The sequence below is a fragment of the Ailuropoda melanoleuca genome, chromosome 11, assembly GCF_002007445.2.
Source record: "Ailuropoda melanoleuca isolate Jingjing chromosome 11, ASM200744v2, whole genome shotgun sequence".
Taxonomy (NCBI): Eukaryota; Metazoa; Chordata; class Mammalia; order Carnivora; family Ursidae; genus Ailuropoda; species Ailuropoda melanoleuca.
This window is the reverse complement of record NC_048228.1, coordinates 110,437,235-110,450,822: the sequence shown is the minus strand read 5'-3', so window position 1 is coordinate 110,450,822 and position 13,588 is coordinate 110,437,235. Positions and strand designations below refer to the sequence as shown.

At 57.6% G+C, this 13,588-nt stretch overlaps 2 protein-coding genes across 3 annotated transcripts in view; one reads left to right on the top strand and one right to left on the bottom strand.

Moving 5' to 3' along the window:
* The window catches only part of PDE6B (phosphodiesterase 6B), a 32,786-nt gene extending 22,120 nt beyond the window's left edge, over nt 1–10,666 (top strand). The window contains exons 7-22 of one of the 2 annotated variants that reach the window (XM_002924420.4): nt 570–636; nt 822–869; nt 1,254–1,403; nt 1,651–1,794; nt 2,257–2,322; nt 2,695–2,841; nt 4,142–4,249; nt 4,531–4,640; nt 4,852–4,939; nt 5,272–5,372; nt 5,598–5,705; nt 6,247–6,310; nt 6,621–6,695; nt 7,853–7,936; nt 9,148–9,304; nt 10,330–10,505. In XM_002924420.4, coding sequence (XP_002924466.1) covers nt 570–636; nt 822–869; nt 1,254–1,403; nt 1,651–1,794; nt 2,257–2,322; nt 2,695–2,841; nt 4,142–4,249; nt 4,531–4,640; nt 4,852–4,939; nt 5,272–5,372; nt 5,598–5,705; nt 6,247–6,310; nt 6,621–6,695; nt 7,853–7,936; nt 9,148–9,304; nt 10,330–10,391 — 1,579 coding nt within the window. In that variant the 3' untranslated portion in view covers nt 10,392–10,505. Of the gene's footprint in view, nt 1–569; nt 637–821; nt 870–1,188; nt 1,404–1,650; nt 1,795–2,256; nt 2,323–2,694; nt 2,842–4,141; nt 4,250–4,530; nt 4,641–4,851; nt 4,940–5,271; nt 5,373–5,597; nt 5,706–6,246; nt 6,311–6,620; nt 6,696–7,852; nt 7,937–9,147; nt 9,305–10,329 lie in introns of those variants that run through there. The other variant, XM_034672282.1, reaches the window with a different exon arrangement.
* A 1,392-nt stretch (nt 10,667–12,058) lies between these two features.
* Nucleotides 12,059–13,535, bottom strand: ATP5ME (ATP synthase membrane subunit e). Its single transcript, XM_002924421.4, has 4 exons — nt 13,419–13,535; nt 13,170–13,224; nt 12,518–12,616; nt 12,059–12,137 (listed from the first exon to the last, which is right to left on the bottom strand). Exons 1-4 carry the CDS (start codon nt 13,452–13,454, stop codon nt 12,112–12,114), a joined length of 216 nt encoding a protein of 71 aa, XP_002924467.1. The 5' UTR covers nt 13,455–13,535; the 3' UTR covers nt 12,059–12,111.
* Between the last annotated feature and the right edge of the window lie 53 nt (nt 13,536–13,588).

Below are 13,588 nucleotides of genomic sequence, written 5' to 3'. Positions count from 1 at the left end.
GTCTCATCTTAGCTCAGCCATCCACCCAGGCACGTGGAGCCCCCAAAAGGCACACCCTATAGGGCAGGTAGGAGGGGATGTCCACCCCAGTGGAAGCACAGCTCGGCTGAGGGCAGGGCAGGGCTCCAAACGAGAGAGACTGGGGACAGGTGTTGGCCATTCCTTGCTCTATAGCTGCATGGCCATGTGACCCCAAGACCCCATAAGCCTGTCAGGACCCCACCCTGCAAGTTCTACCAAGGGACCAGGATCCAGGTGGTAAGCCTGCAGGACAGGTGACTGACACCGAGCTCCAGGGGCTAGACTGAAGAGTGGGGTCCCCAGTGGGGAAGGGGGCTCCTACAGGGTGAGGGGCCTCAGCATAGGCAGAGGAAGGGTAAAACAGCACAGACACCCCCAAACCTCACCCCTGGCCTCCTCCTACTCTCCCTGAGTCCACAACCCACTAGCCTTCCTGCCCCAACCAGGGCTCAGAGAAGGGAATAAACATTAACACGCACACTGAGCCAGAACCTGCACGCATACATCTCACAACCCATCCACCATCTAACCCCCGTTCTCTCCCCCAGCACACCCCCAGCTGATCACTGGGCCCTGGCCAGTGGCCTTCCAACCTACGTGGCAGAAAGTGGCTTTGTGAGTGTGCTGAGCCCCCGCCCTCCCCTGGTGCCCCAGCCCTTCCTGCCAGCCTGTGCACCACTGCCAGCTCCCAGCTGCCCTGCTTCACCTGCTTAGAGCTCATCGGGCTGGATCGTCTTTTTTAGAATCATATCACACATTAGGCCGCTTTGGGTGAAATTGTTTTCCTGATTCTCTTTCAGATCTGTAACATTATGAATGCCCCCGCCGATGAAACGTTCAAATTTCAGGTATCTATCCATTCATTACAGAAAGTATGTTGTATTTGGGGAAAAAGATACTGTGGTTCAGAAATGATGGACCGAGTTAGATTCAATCCAGCATGGTAGCCTTCTAAGAGAGGGATCCTGTGTGACCACAGGCCTCACACCATAAAGCCACCCTGGTGGGCACAGAGCCTCAGCTTCGGCTAGCGGGAGAAGTCACAACACGAACCCATGGACATAGAGCTCTCATGCATGGGGGCAGTGAGCAGACAGGAAGAGTGACCCAGTCACCACAGTTCGAGGGCAGAAGAAATGAGATTCTTGCTTGCTGGGTGACAAGCCTGGGCCAGGGCCAGGGCCAGGGCCAGACCCAGAGTAGCGGGCCTCTCTGGACGCCTCTCCCTGCAGGAAGGGCCTCTGGACGACTCGGGCTGGGTCATCAAGAATGTCCTCTCCATGCCCATCGTCAACAAAAAGGAGGAGATTGTGGGGGTCGCAACGTTCTACAACAGGAAAGACGGGAAGCCTTTTGATGAGCAGGATGAAGTCCTCATGGAGGTAAACACCTGTCGGGGTGCGGCTCTTGGAGGCAACAGCTGTATGATGATGATGGCATGGGACACAGCCACGTGGAGCCCTTCCTATCTTCCGCTTTAGCACTCGACCCGGCATGAGGCCCGAGGAGGGTGGGACAAGGGGGGCTCTGAGGGCCTATTCCAGGAGACCCTCTAAAGCGGTCAGTGTACTGGAGCAGCGCTCCACAGGCCAGGACACGGGGGTGGTGACGCTGCGGCTCCGTCGGCAGTCCCTCACTCAGTTCCTGGGCTGGTCGGTGCTGAACACGGACACCTATGACAAGATGAACAAGCTGGAGAACCGCAAGGACATCGCCCAGGACATGGTTCTATACCACGTGAGATGTGACAAGGACGAAATCCAGATGATCCTGGTACCACTCCTGTCATGCCCTGGTCCCCCTCCTGCCCAGGGGGGAGGCAGGGTGTCCCTGCAGTCAGGACATAACCTGTGGTCGGTGGGCCAAACCAATCCTGGAGTCCCACATGCTCTGCACGGCCAGGGGCAGTCCCTCCCTGTGTCCTCAGCTGCGAGCAGGGAGTCATCAGAGCCCTCCTGGTCAGGCTGTGTGAGGACTCCATCAGCTGCCCACGTGGACAGCTTAGAACAGTGCCAGAGGGGCAGGGAGGGACACACGGGAGATGGGAGCTACTCTCACTTCTCTCTGAAGCTGGAAGCGCCAGCTGGGGCTTCCAGAGGCAACTGTTGTTGTGTGCCAGATGTCACCGTGTTCCACACTCACAAGGGGTGTAGGTACCGCTGTCACCCTGTCCCGTACTTAGGAGGGGTGGAGCTGTCACTCACTCTGTCTCAACACCTCTGTTTTCTCTCCTAGCCAACAAGGGAATGTCTGGGGAAGGAGCCTGCTGACTGTGAGGAGGAAGAGCTGGGGACAATCTTGGTCAGAATCTGACTCCCACCCCTCGGGTGGGGACTGGAGGGGCCTGAGGGTCAGGGGAACTTCCTCATTCCTAGGAGACCTGAGCATGTCATCTCCTGATGTTTGCTGCTGTTCGTGTATCCCTGTGCCTGGGGGTGTGTGTAATCTTTTTATGTGCGTGTCTTTGCACCTGTTTCCCTGACGGCACCTCTGTTCTCCTGGTGGGGCCACGGGTGGGGGCTGAACCTCTGGGCATGTGAGTGGCCAGCCACAGTTCACAGCAACTGGAAGGGCAGATGTCACCACACACCTGGGACATCTGAGGCTGGACAAAGGATCCTGGGAGGGGAAGAGAAAAGCCTGCTTCCCTCAGCCCCACAATCCCTCCCACAGAAGGAAGTGTTGCCGGGGCCCACCAAGTTCGACATCTATGAGTTCCACTTCTCTGATCTGGAGTGCACAGAGCTGGAGCTGGTCAAATGCGGCATCCAGATGTACTATGAGCTGGGCGTGGTCCGAAAGTTCCAGATCCCGCAGGAGGTAGGGGTGGGAGGCTGTGGTGAAGGGTCCCAGATCCACCAGGAAGTGGGGGTTGTGGCGAAGGGTCCCAGATCCACTAGGGGGTGGGAGACCATAGTGAAGGGTCCCAGATCCACTGTGAGGTGGGGAGGCCATGTTGAAGGGTCCCAGATCCACTGGGAGGAAGAATTTGGACATGGCTGGGGGGGTCCCAAATCCCCCAAGAGGTGGGAGAGATGTGGTCAGAGGTCCTAGGTCCTACAGAAAGTTTGGGGACAGCCATATTCATTACAGCATTCACACAACTGTGCCTGGAATAAATGGCTGGATGGATGTATCAGTGGGTAGATAGATGGATGGAACTCTGGTAAATGGTTGCTTCAGACCATTTGATCATTAAGTGCATCACTGGGCAATAGTGGAGTTTTGGTGTGGGGTGGGAAGGAAACAGGAGCCCATCAGCTGTGCAGAAAGCAAAGGGCATCCTCTCAGTTTGAATGCAGAGAGCCCCTCAGAGGTCATCCCAGGGAGGAAGGGTGGCCCTTCCAGCTCTGCCCTGAGCCCTGCTGCTTTCCGATAGATTTCTGGCTGCTGTTCTGCCTCCACCTTCACACCTCAGGGAGCCTCTGTTTCCCCACCATGCAAGTGAGGGAACCACACTTCCTCATGCCCCCCTGAGAACAGGCACAGCACGCTGGGATTTAAAAAAAAAAAATTTACTAAATACTAAAGGAAAACACAAAAGAAAAAAGTATAGAAATGATTAATAGATTTTTTTAAATTTCAGAATCATTTTCTGGCACTAAAAATCACAGTGGACACAGTAAGAGGCTCCTTTGCCCACACCCTGTTGTCCAGAGATAACTGCCGTGCAGGAAAAGGCTCACTTCCCTGCTGCCTGCCCCTTGATCTCTGGACCTGTAGCCACCATTTTATTTCTCCATCGTCCATGCCAAGTGCCCACACATTTTGCCCATTCAAACACCCATGCCTAAAACAGACCTTTTCTTCTAAAACATCCCATACCCCTTGCCTGGGGTCCTCCTCCCAATTTTGGGCTGGGCAATAGGTTGGAGGTGCCATGAATGCGGGAGCTGTTCCTAGCTTTGACCCTGGCCCCGCAGGCCACCTGCTGCCCCTCATTCACTCCGCGGGGGTGAAGCCAGTCATCTCCCACCCAGGAGGGTGGTCAGGGGCCAGCTCTGAATCACGGGGATAGGAAGGGTCATGGAGGCCTCGAGTACGGGAGTGAGCAGGGCTTTCACACCAAGCTATTCGCCTGAGAATGCTCAGAGCCCATGTTTGTCCTGACTCCCCTCAGGTCCTGGTGCGGTTTCTGTTTTCTGTGAGCAAAGGGTACCGGAGAATCACCTACCACAACTGGCGTCACGGCTTCAATGTGGCCCAGACCATGTTCACGCTGCTCATGGTGCGTGTCCCAGCGTGGGCCTCTGGTCAAGCCGGCGAAGACCCTCCTGGCTCCTAGGGCAGTGCCCCCGGTGCTTGGAGGTGGGGGCCTTCAAGGGCAGAGGGATGGAGGGGGTGCACTCCCCTCCGACGGGCGCACCCCCGGCCCTGGCAGTAGACGGAGGGCACAGACCTGGATGCCCAGCTCCCTCCCCCACCCTGCTCACCCCCAGCCCCCAGAGGTGTGGGAGGGTGGGGGAGGGAGCTGGCAGAGCTGCACGACTTTAGGGCTCGTACCCTCAGACAGGAAAGCTGAAGAGCTACTACACAGACCTGGAGGCCTTCGCCATGGTGACCGCTGGCTTGTGCCATGACATCGACCACCGTGGCACCAACAACCTCTACCAGATGAAGTAGGCAGCCCAGCTGGGCGCCCGGGTCTCTCTGCAGGAGAATTTGTCACAGCTGTGGCGCGGGGAGGGGGGGCTGCTTCGAGCTCACTGGGTGGGGGGTGGGGGGTGCCCCTTCCCTGGTGAGGAGAGAAGTGCAGGGGTCCCAGAAGCAACAACCAGCCTCTCTGGGGGCTTCTGGCCAAGCTTTTCTTTAATAAAACCTCTGTAACAGATCCCAGAATCCCTTAGCCAAGCTCCATGGCTCCTCGATTTTGGAACGGCATCACCTGGAGTTCGGGAAGTTCCTGCTCTCCGAGGAGGTTTGTGTCCCATCCCTCACTCGGGGTATTTCTCCGTATTTCTGACTGACCATCGCCTGCACCCCTGGGCCTCCCCCAGCCTGGGTGACAACACCACAGGGCATTCTGACCAGCGAGCGAGGCCCCACGGGGCTGCAAGAGGGTCAGCGGTGATGGGCTGGATTTGAACTTGGAAATGCACCCACCGCGGGGTGGGGTGGGCTCAGGTCTCAGGCAGTGGTGGGGAGGGCATGCAAGACCAGCCGGGTCTGGTGCCCACAACCTGTGGGAAGGAGCAGCCCAGCGGGGTGTCAGGGGAGGGGACAGACTGGGGAGCCTGACCCTTCCCGCAGTCCCTGAACATCTACCAGAACTTGAACCGGCGGCAGCACGAGCACGTGATCCATCTCATGGACATAGCCATCATCGCCACGGACCTGGCGCTGTACTTCAAGTGGGTGGTCGCCCGGCAGGGAGGCGGGGCGGGACCTGGCTGGGGGGTGGGGCAGGGAGCTGGGGCTCCCAGAAGACCCTTGCCAGCCCAGTGGCCCGCAGGGCCTGAGCTCTCTGCCTCGGTTTCTCTCCTAGAAGGGTGGGTGGGGTTAGGATCGAGGAGGGGGTGTCCTGCATGAGGTGAAGGGGTGGGGGTCAACTCGCTCCCTTTGTTCTTGGGGTTCAGGAAGAGGACAATGTTCCAGAAGATTGTGGATGAGTCTAAGAACTATGAGGACAGGAAGAGCTGGGTGGAGTACCTGTCCCTGGAGACGACGCGGAAGGAGATAGTCATGTGAGCAAAGGGGGTGGCAGGAGCCGTCTCGGTGCTGGTTAACTTCAAACCTCCCCCCACAAAATGAGAAGACCCCAGGTGCCCGAGTGATCCACAACAAGGACAGCCCACCTCGAAATGGCTTTGATAAAGTGTCAGAATAGATGCCCCATATTACTTGCTCCTCATTCTCAGGGGAGACAGTACAGGACTTGGGTTAGACAGTCCGTTTCCTTAGTTTGTGCATTTGGCAATCGTTTCCTTATTCGTGACGTCCACGGATGCATCTACAAAATGGGGATTCGGAGCTACGGTCCTCCTCCAGGCCTGCCCCAGAGATCCAACAAGGAAAAACGTGTGAATCAGGGGCACCTGAAGCTGCCTGATGGAGACGCGTTGGTTTCAGTTTGTGGTTGCGAGGGGCGGGGGAGGTGAAGTATGAGGGTGCTGGCGTGGGGGTGCGCGGTAAGATGTGTCCTACTGGAAGGGGTGCCCAGAGGCGGAGGTGGAGGTGAGGGAGGGAGGCCAGCCTGGGCACACCTGGAGCTTCTTCTGCCTGCAGGGCCATGATGATGACGGCGTGTGACCTGTCGGCCATCACCAAGCCCTGGGAAGTCCAGAGCAAGGTCAGAAGTCACGCAGGGCCCCAACCTCTTATCATTGAGATTGTCTCGAGGGGAAGCCTGAGACAGGGGACAAAACCTTCATTTGCGAGTAGCACTGAGGGCTGCCCCCCTGCTCTGGGGCTGGGCTCGTGGCTGCCACGCTGGAAAGAGCCAATGTGCTCACTGTGCATTAGGCCCAGCCTGAAGAGTGGGGATCCCAGAGGGTCTGGGGCAGAGAAGACGGAGGGCACAGAGGCTCCTTTGTCAATTTCTGACCAAGCACTGAACTCCGCAGGATGACTGCCTTTTATGTACCCTACCCCCTCCCCAGGTTGCTCTGCTAGTGGCGGCTGAGTTCTGGGAACAAGGTGACTTGGAAAGGACGGTTCTGGATCAGCAGCCCATTGTGAGTGTTACTTCCCAAATCTCCTACCCCCCTGTAAATTTAGGATACTCAGGCCCCATTTGGTGCAAACAGGGGACCCCTGGGGATTTGGGATTCTGGGACCTCAGTCTCACTTTGTGGAGTCTGTCATGTGACATGAGCTGAGTGTAAATTTTGGTGGCTCGGGAACTGGGTGAAGCGGTAGAAAAATAGGGTTTGGATAAAGCTGTGATGCCCATGCAGAGATGGAAAGTCATTGTCAAAAGTGGCCGAGGCAGGCTATGGCCCACCACCCGGGGCCTGCATGGCCCAGGCAGCTCCACAGTGAGCCTCAGCCAGGCTGTGAGCTGCTTCAGGAAGGCCTTCGAGTGGGGAGAGTACGGTGTCGGAAAAGGCCAGTGGCTGGAGTCCAGGAGCCCACACCGTGATAGATGGAAGATGCTGAGATCTTCAGGTCAGCTATTTGGGGCCAGGAATATGCTGCTAGACCACAATGGCACCCACCTACGATCCAAGGGGACCGGGACAGCACAGCGTTGTCCAACAGCAGGTGGAAGAGATGGAAAGAGGGTTTGTCTTACAAGTCAACTCCAGTCAGTGGATAGCTGCCTGATCTCAAGGTGAAGAAGGCTTTGGGATCAGGGACAGACTGCAGGAAAGGGTGTCCTGACCAACCAGCTAAGCCCCTTGGGGACCAGGCAGGCCTCTAGTTCCTGCATGGCTCACCCTTGCTACATGGAGCCCCAGACGGTAGGTAACTATGAAGGACAGACTAGCAGGGGAGAGCTCAGGGGGTCTGGAGTATGTGGACGCCAAGGATAACCCCTCCAAGGGCATCCGGAGTTTGCCCCAGAGGGCTCTCGAGCCGGGGCTTAAGTTAGCACCATGGATACCTCCCAAGGAAGTGGGAGGAAGGGGCTCAGGGGATCTGAAACTGGGGACTATCGTGGCAGACTCAGCCCTGGAACTACCAGATGGCTCAGAGTGGGGAGGGGCATCCTGGCTGCCCCCTTTCAAGGGCCAGCATCTATCAAGGCAGGCTAAGCCCCAAGACCAGAGGCTCCACCTTCATCCCATGGACACCGCTTCATCGGTCCCTCTGTGGACATGTCATAGGAGCTGGGTGGGGCTGAGTGAGTCCTGCAGGCTCAGACAGGTGTCTCTGCTCCCCCCACAAGCCAATGATGGACCGGAACAAGGCGGCCGAGCTCCCCAAACTACAGGTTGGGTTCATCGACTTTGTGTGCACATTCGTGTACAAGGTGAGCGGGACGGTGTGGGGCCCGGCTAGGTCCACAGGAGAAGGAGGAGGGGGCTGGTGTGGGTTCACCCGATGGCCTGGCCGGCCATAGCCCCCATCTCCTCATCCTCGCACTTAAAATCTGAAATCCTTAATGTCACCCCAAGAAGTCCCTTCCCAGCTTCCCCGAACCAGTTCTTCAGAAGCTCTTAGTGCTTTCCAAAGGTCTCCACCCTCTGGGACGCTCTCCTGCTCACCATGAGGCCTCACCTCACTTGCCCTTCCCCAAACCCCATCTAGGGCACCCCCACTCGTGACCTGCAGTTTATCTGTGGGTGCATTTGTTCAGTGCCTGTGAACCCAGGAGGACAGGGATGGGTCCACCCGTCACAGCTGGGAATGCCTCACCCAGCAAACACGTGTTGCACATGAGCGACCGGGGAACGCTGTGACATCACAGCCCAGAGGACTGGTCAGGGAGTGTGTCGGGGGGTCTGACTGCAGAGCCCCTCCGACGTGATACCCAACATGCCCATGGGCTCCACTCCATCTGGTCCTGGGGCTGTGAGGAGGGGGTTGTCTGCTTCTGAGTGAAGTCACCCCTGACCACCAGTCCCACTCCCCACCCCGACCACCATGGCAACTGGGCTTCTCCTTACTGAAACCCCAGCTCCCTTTGCTGCCCCCTCAGCGGGGCCGTAAGTGCTGGGAAGGAAGGCAGGACCGATGGACATGCCAGTCCTGAAGGTCCCAGGTCCCAGGTCCCAGCCCCACCAGAGCACTCCCCCAAGTCCATCTACACAGTCCATGGCTCACGTTCATGTTTGTGTGTGCATGCCTGTGTGATGTTTGTAGAAGAGACCAGAGAAAGGGCTACAAGACCGGCATGTCTGCCTGAGTCTTCCCACCCCCTCTGCCAAGGGATTCCCTTTCTGCCATTGATATTTTCTACTCTATTCTTAGGGTCCTCACCCCACTAAGACTGTCTGTGCCCTCCCCACCCTCTCTTCTCCGTTTTCCAGGGCTTTGCTCGGAAAGCGACATGTCAGTGGCCTTCCCTTCTCCCTCAGACAGGCCCCCTCCCAGGTCCTCCTCTTGGGTGAGCGGGGCAGGGTGGTGGGGGACAGGCTGGTGCCAGCAAGGGCCAAGATGTGGGGAGGCCACCTGCCCCAGCTGCCTAGAAGTGTCAGGAGGTGTGGCCCAACTTCTTGATTCCCTGTCTTCCCTGTCCAGGAGTTTTCCCGTTTCCATGAAGAGATCCTGCCCATGTTCGATAGACTACAGAACAACAGGAAGGAGTGGAAGGCCCTGGCTGATGAGTATGAGGCCAAAGTCAAGGCCCTGGGGGAGCAGAAGCAGCAGCAGGAGGACAAGACGACAGCCAGGAAAGGTCTGGGCTGCGGGCGGGCACCTGGCTCGTCCCCACACGGAAGCGTGTGAGGGGACCGAGGTTAGGCAAGAGCTGACCTTGGAGGAAAGGCAGGTGGCCCACGGCGCTTGGGCGGGTGTGCCCGTCCCTTGGAATCGGGCCTGCCGGCGGAGTGCAGTCGAAACCCAGACTGCAGGCTCTCCTTGTTCCTCGCCAGGGACTCTCATTTCCTCTAACAAAGTAACTATTTGAACGTTACTTCCTTTATAAAGGGAGGAAAGCCCCAGTGAAACCTCGGGAACTCTCAACAGCTTTCTTCCATCGCCAGGCAGCATCCCCCTCCCCATTAACTTGGGAAGATCTTTCCTCTTCCGTCTACCCTCAGAAAGCAGACAGACCTAAGGGCGCCCATCTGACCCCGGCTCAGGTCATGATCTCGGGGTCCTGGGTGGAGCCCCACACTGGGCTCCTCGCTCAGCAGGAAGCCTGCTTGTTCCTCTGCCCCTCCCCCTGCTCCTGCGCACACCCGCGCGCCCTCTCAAATAAAGGAGTAAAATCTTAAAAAACCAGAAGACCTAAAAAAAGAAAATAAGTGAGCTAAAAGAGTCAAGCGTACACGACATCCTTCCCTGTACTGTGTCAGAGCGTTTCTTTACCTGCTCACCCCCCACCCCTGCCTCCCGTTGTGGGAATGTGGCTCAGGTGGCTTCATCGTAAGGAGTCGGCACACCTCACCCCCAAGATGGAATCCCTGATGTTCTCGCCTTGGTATCTGCCCGTGCGTGGCCACCTCAGCCCTGGGACTTTTGTTGCTATTTCCTGCCGTGGGAAGGAAGCCGATGTCAAGACGGTTTGGGGCTTGTGGGGGGCCAGAACTAAAAGTGTCACAAGACCTAAGATAAGAAAGGCTGAGCCCCGGCTAGGCTAATCGGCTTAGGCCGACCACAGGTCCCACACTCTGCCCTTCCTCCCGCGGGGCTGGTAGAGGACACCGGGCAGAAGGGGTGGGGCCAGTGCAGTCCTCTCACATCTTGTCTCTCTTGCAGCGGGCACAGAGATTTGCAACGGCGGCCCCGCACCCAAGTCTTCGACCTGCTGCATCCTGTGAGCTGGTCCCTGTGTTCTGAAGGCGCCCCAATCTGTTCCCCCGCTGGGACTCCCCTGACCATTTGCTACAGGTTAGGAAGCCCAAGAAAATGACTGAAGACAATATGGGATATTTTGAATTTTTTTTTAAGATTTATGTTTTTATAAACTAAAGTCAAGTACAAATACACAGTTTAGCTTACTTTACATTCATCCATCTTTTGGGTACACAGCAATACGCCGGCGAGATCTTTGGGAAGGGTCTGTGAACTGCGTGTCTGAAAGCACTGGGTGAGAATGTCCACAAGTGCACATGTATTTGTGTGTATGTGGGTAGATAAGATACATAGATGCTGTTGCCTACCTGGTTTAGGAGCAAATATGGCCAGAAATTCCGAATAAAATAAAAAGAAAACAAGTTCCCCTTTTCTTTAATATGGCAGAAATTATGGTGGAGGGCACATCATGTATGACCCATCAGAAAATTCTGCCACAAAGGTCAAGGCCATGAGTGACCTGAGCAGGTCAGGGGTCACGCTGCCACAGCTGGGGTCTGCCCAAGTCCTATACAAGTGAGAGGTCCCTCAGTGTTTGTGCACCAGCACAGCCAGACCCAACACACAATTCACATGAGAGATGGACACTACCTGGTATGAGTTAAGAACTTTTAGAGTCCTGATAACATGAGCTCCCAACCAGTTGTTCCCAACACTGGACACTTAACCCCATAGTAAAGTCCTCTCAGTTGCCTGATTAGACTGGTTGTGGAAAGGCCGGTTCAGATGCCACTCAAGCCCACCTCCAGAGCTCCTGATCTCCTGGGTAGGTGTTGAGGGGAGAATGGGGGGGGGACACCCACCCCCCACAGCCATCCAGTCACAGGTAGGAGGCAGCTTCCATCTCAGCAGGGACACCTGGTGACAGTCCATGATTAGGGTCGGGCCATCCTCCTGAGGGACTCGGCACCAGCCAACCACTCCAGAAGGAACTGAGCTGCACTCACTCAACCTTCACCTTAACTGAAACCAAGGCTTTAAAGTGCTTATCCACTGCTTCTCATTTTCCCCCCTCACATGTGCAAATGAATTCATTTTACCAACGAAATTTGGGCTCAGGGACATTTGCTTCAGGCCTGTGGCTGGGAAACAGCACCATCATTCCAACACCAGGCCCCCGAGGCTGGGAAGAGCACAGCCAGGAGGGGCAGAGCCTGGCTGGCAGCTCAGCAGGAGCCCAAGCCCACTACAGAGCTTTATGCAGCTCCCCAGCCTGGTCCTCCAAAGGCCGCGGGCCTTCCTGAGGGTCGACGAGAGGGTTCCTGACAGGGGAACAGAGATCCAGGTCCCATCAGTAAGGGCCTCAGGCCACCTCCCACCCCAGCATTTGTACTGCCCATTCAAGGGTCTCGGCCAGGGCTCAGTGAAGACCGAGCACCACCCACAGTACCCAAGCTGGGTGTGTCTGGTAAAAAAAACCGCTCCCTTTGGGGCTCCCCTGGTCGGGTACCCCAGAGAATAGGGGACGGAATTTCTGTGTTCCCTGACCGTTTGTGTACTGCACCCTGGGTCTGTGATGGGTCGTCAGTTCTGAAACCCACTCCCCATCCCCACCCCACATAACTGGAGGATAGAGCACAACTGCTGAGCTTGAGTCCGGATATCAGACAACTGGAGACAGTACAGGACACCATCAGACAACACAGAAAGCTTTATTCGTCCACACCGTTCCAGAGAAAGGCAGGCTCACTTGAGTATGCTGTCGTCTTGGGCTGAAAGTTCAAAGGAGAACACTCGTGTCATTACACGCTCAGGCAATCCAAAAGGACCACTTCACACATTCAGGGCTGAACACCCAGGATCTAGCTACCGTGGAGAGCCCGACCACGGCAGTCAGTGGGAGACGCGGGCCTGGTTCCGGTCCTGTGGGCCTCTCTGAGGGTGGCACATTCCCAGACAACTACCCTCCAAGGCCTAGGGACCGGGGCCTCGCCCGAGGCAAGGTGTCACCGTGTCCCCCAGCATCCTCAGCGCCCTCCCCCAGAGGACCCACTGGCCAGTGCTGGAAGAAAGGAGGCAGCCCCATGCCCTGCACTGGGGGGCCACCTGAAGCAGCACCTCTTTTCTAAAGTCTGGGCACCAACTCCAGTACCTTCGGCCAGTTCTCTCTCAATCCGTTTCCGTTCATCCTGCTTCTTTTTCTCCTCAGCAGCTATCCTCCTCTCCTCTTCCGCCCGGGGTTTCAGGTAACCTGCGTAAGGGAAGGGGGGGTGGGGAAGTACTTCAGTGTCTTCACCGAAACGCCGCAGCAAAGGGATTTGGTGCACCCTCAATGCCTGGTGCATGTGCTTTCCACTCCCTTCCTTCCACATGAGTCAAGGCCTGACTTTCCCCACTCAGCAGAGCCCAACCCCGAGGGCAGCGGCCGGCCCGCAGCCATCTCTCTGGGCCACCAGCGGCTGCTGGCGTCTGACCGCAGCACTCCTCCAACACCCGCTTGGCACCCCAGTTTTCAACAAGAACTAGCCGTTTTCCAGCTCCCCGGGGGTGCCCAGCATCAGAATCCAGTTTGGGTCCTGACCACCTGCGCTAATCCCAAAGCAGCCTACACACCTGCCCACCTTCCGGGACTCAGGGGTCAAGGTCGCTCAGGATTCTGGGGCTGGCGCCTCCCAACCCTGCCCCCTTTCTTGCCCTTGCTGGGGTTTGGCAGACGGCTCTGGGGAGTCCCCCTGGCTGTGAGAGGCCCCAGCGCATTCCCCGCCGCGGCCAAGACAGCGGCGCGGCCACCCGCGGTCACTCACTGTAGCGCTTGGCTCCGTACGCCATGCCGAGGAACAGGGCGGAGTAGCGGCCGAGCTGCGGGGAGAAGACGGTCAGAGGCGGGGCCAGGGTCCCCAGCCCGCGGGGTCGAGGGCGCACAGGGCGGGGGTCCCGGGAGCGCAGGGAGGCGGGGGTGGGGGGGTCGCACCCGCGGGGGCGCGGGTCTCGGGCACCCTGGGGTCGCGCACGCGGAGCCGAGCACCCGGCGACGGCCGCAAAGCCAGGTTCACCTTGATGAGCGGGGAGACCTGCACCGGCGGCACCATCTTGCCCGTCACCTTCGCGCCGGAAGCACAACCGGAGCAGGACGGGACAAGGGCCCGGAAAGCTACAGAGACGTAAAAGCGCACAAGGGCGAACGCATGCGCCGTCGGCGGCGAACAGGAGCAAGACTGCGTCC

Bases quoted from the DNA above. Each gene is read 5' to 3' on its own strand.
- ATP5ME (XM_002924421.4), bottom strand. From the start codon at position 13,454: ATGGTGCCGCCGGTGCAGGTCTCCCCGCTCATCAAG. The intron at 12,617-13,169 runs GTGAGTGACCGC...TCCCTTACGCAG, and splicing joins GTACGGAGCCAAGCGCTACA to GTTACCTGAAACCCCGGGCG. The intron at 12,138-12,517 runs GTACTGGAGTTG...TTGAACTTTCAG, and splicing joins TGAGAGAGAACTGGCCGAAG to CCCAAGACGACAGCATACTC.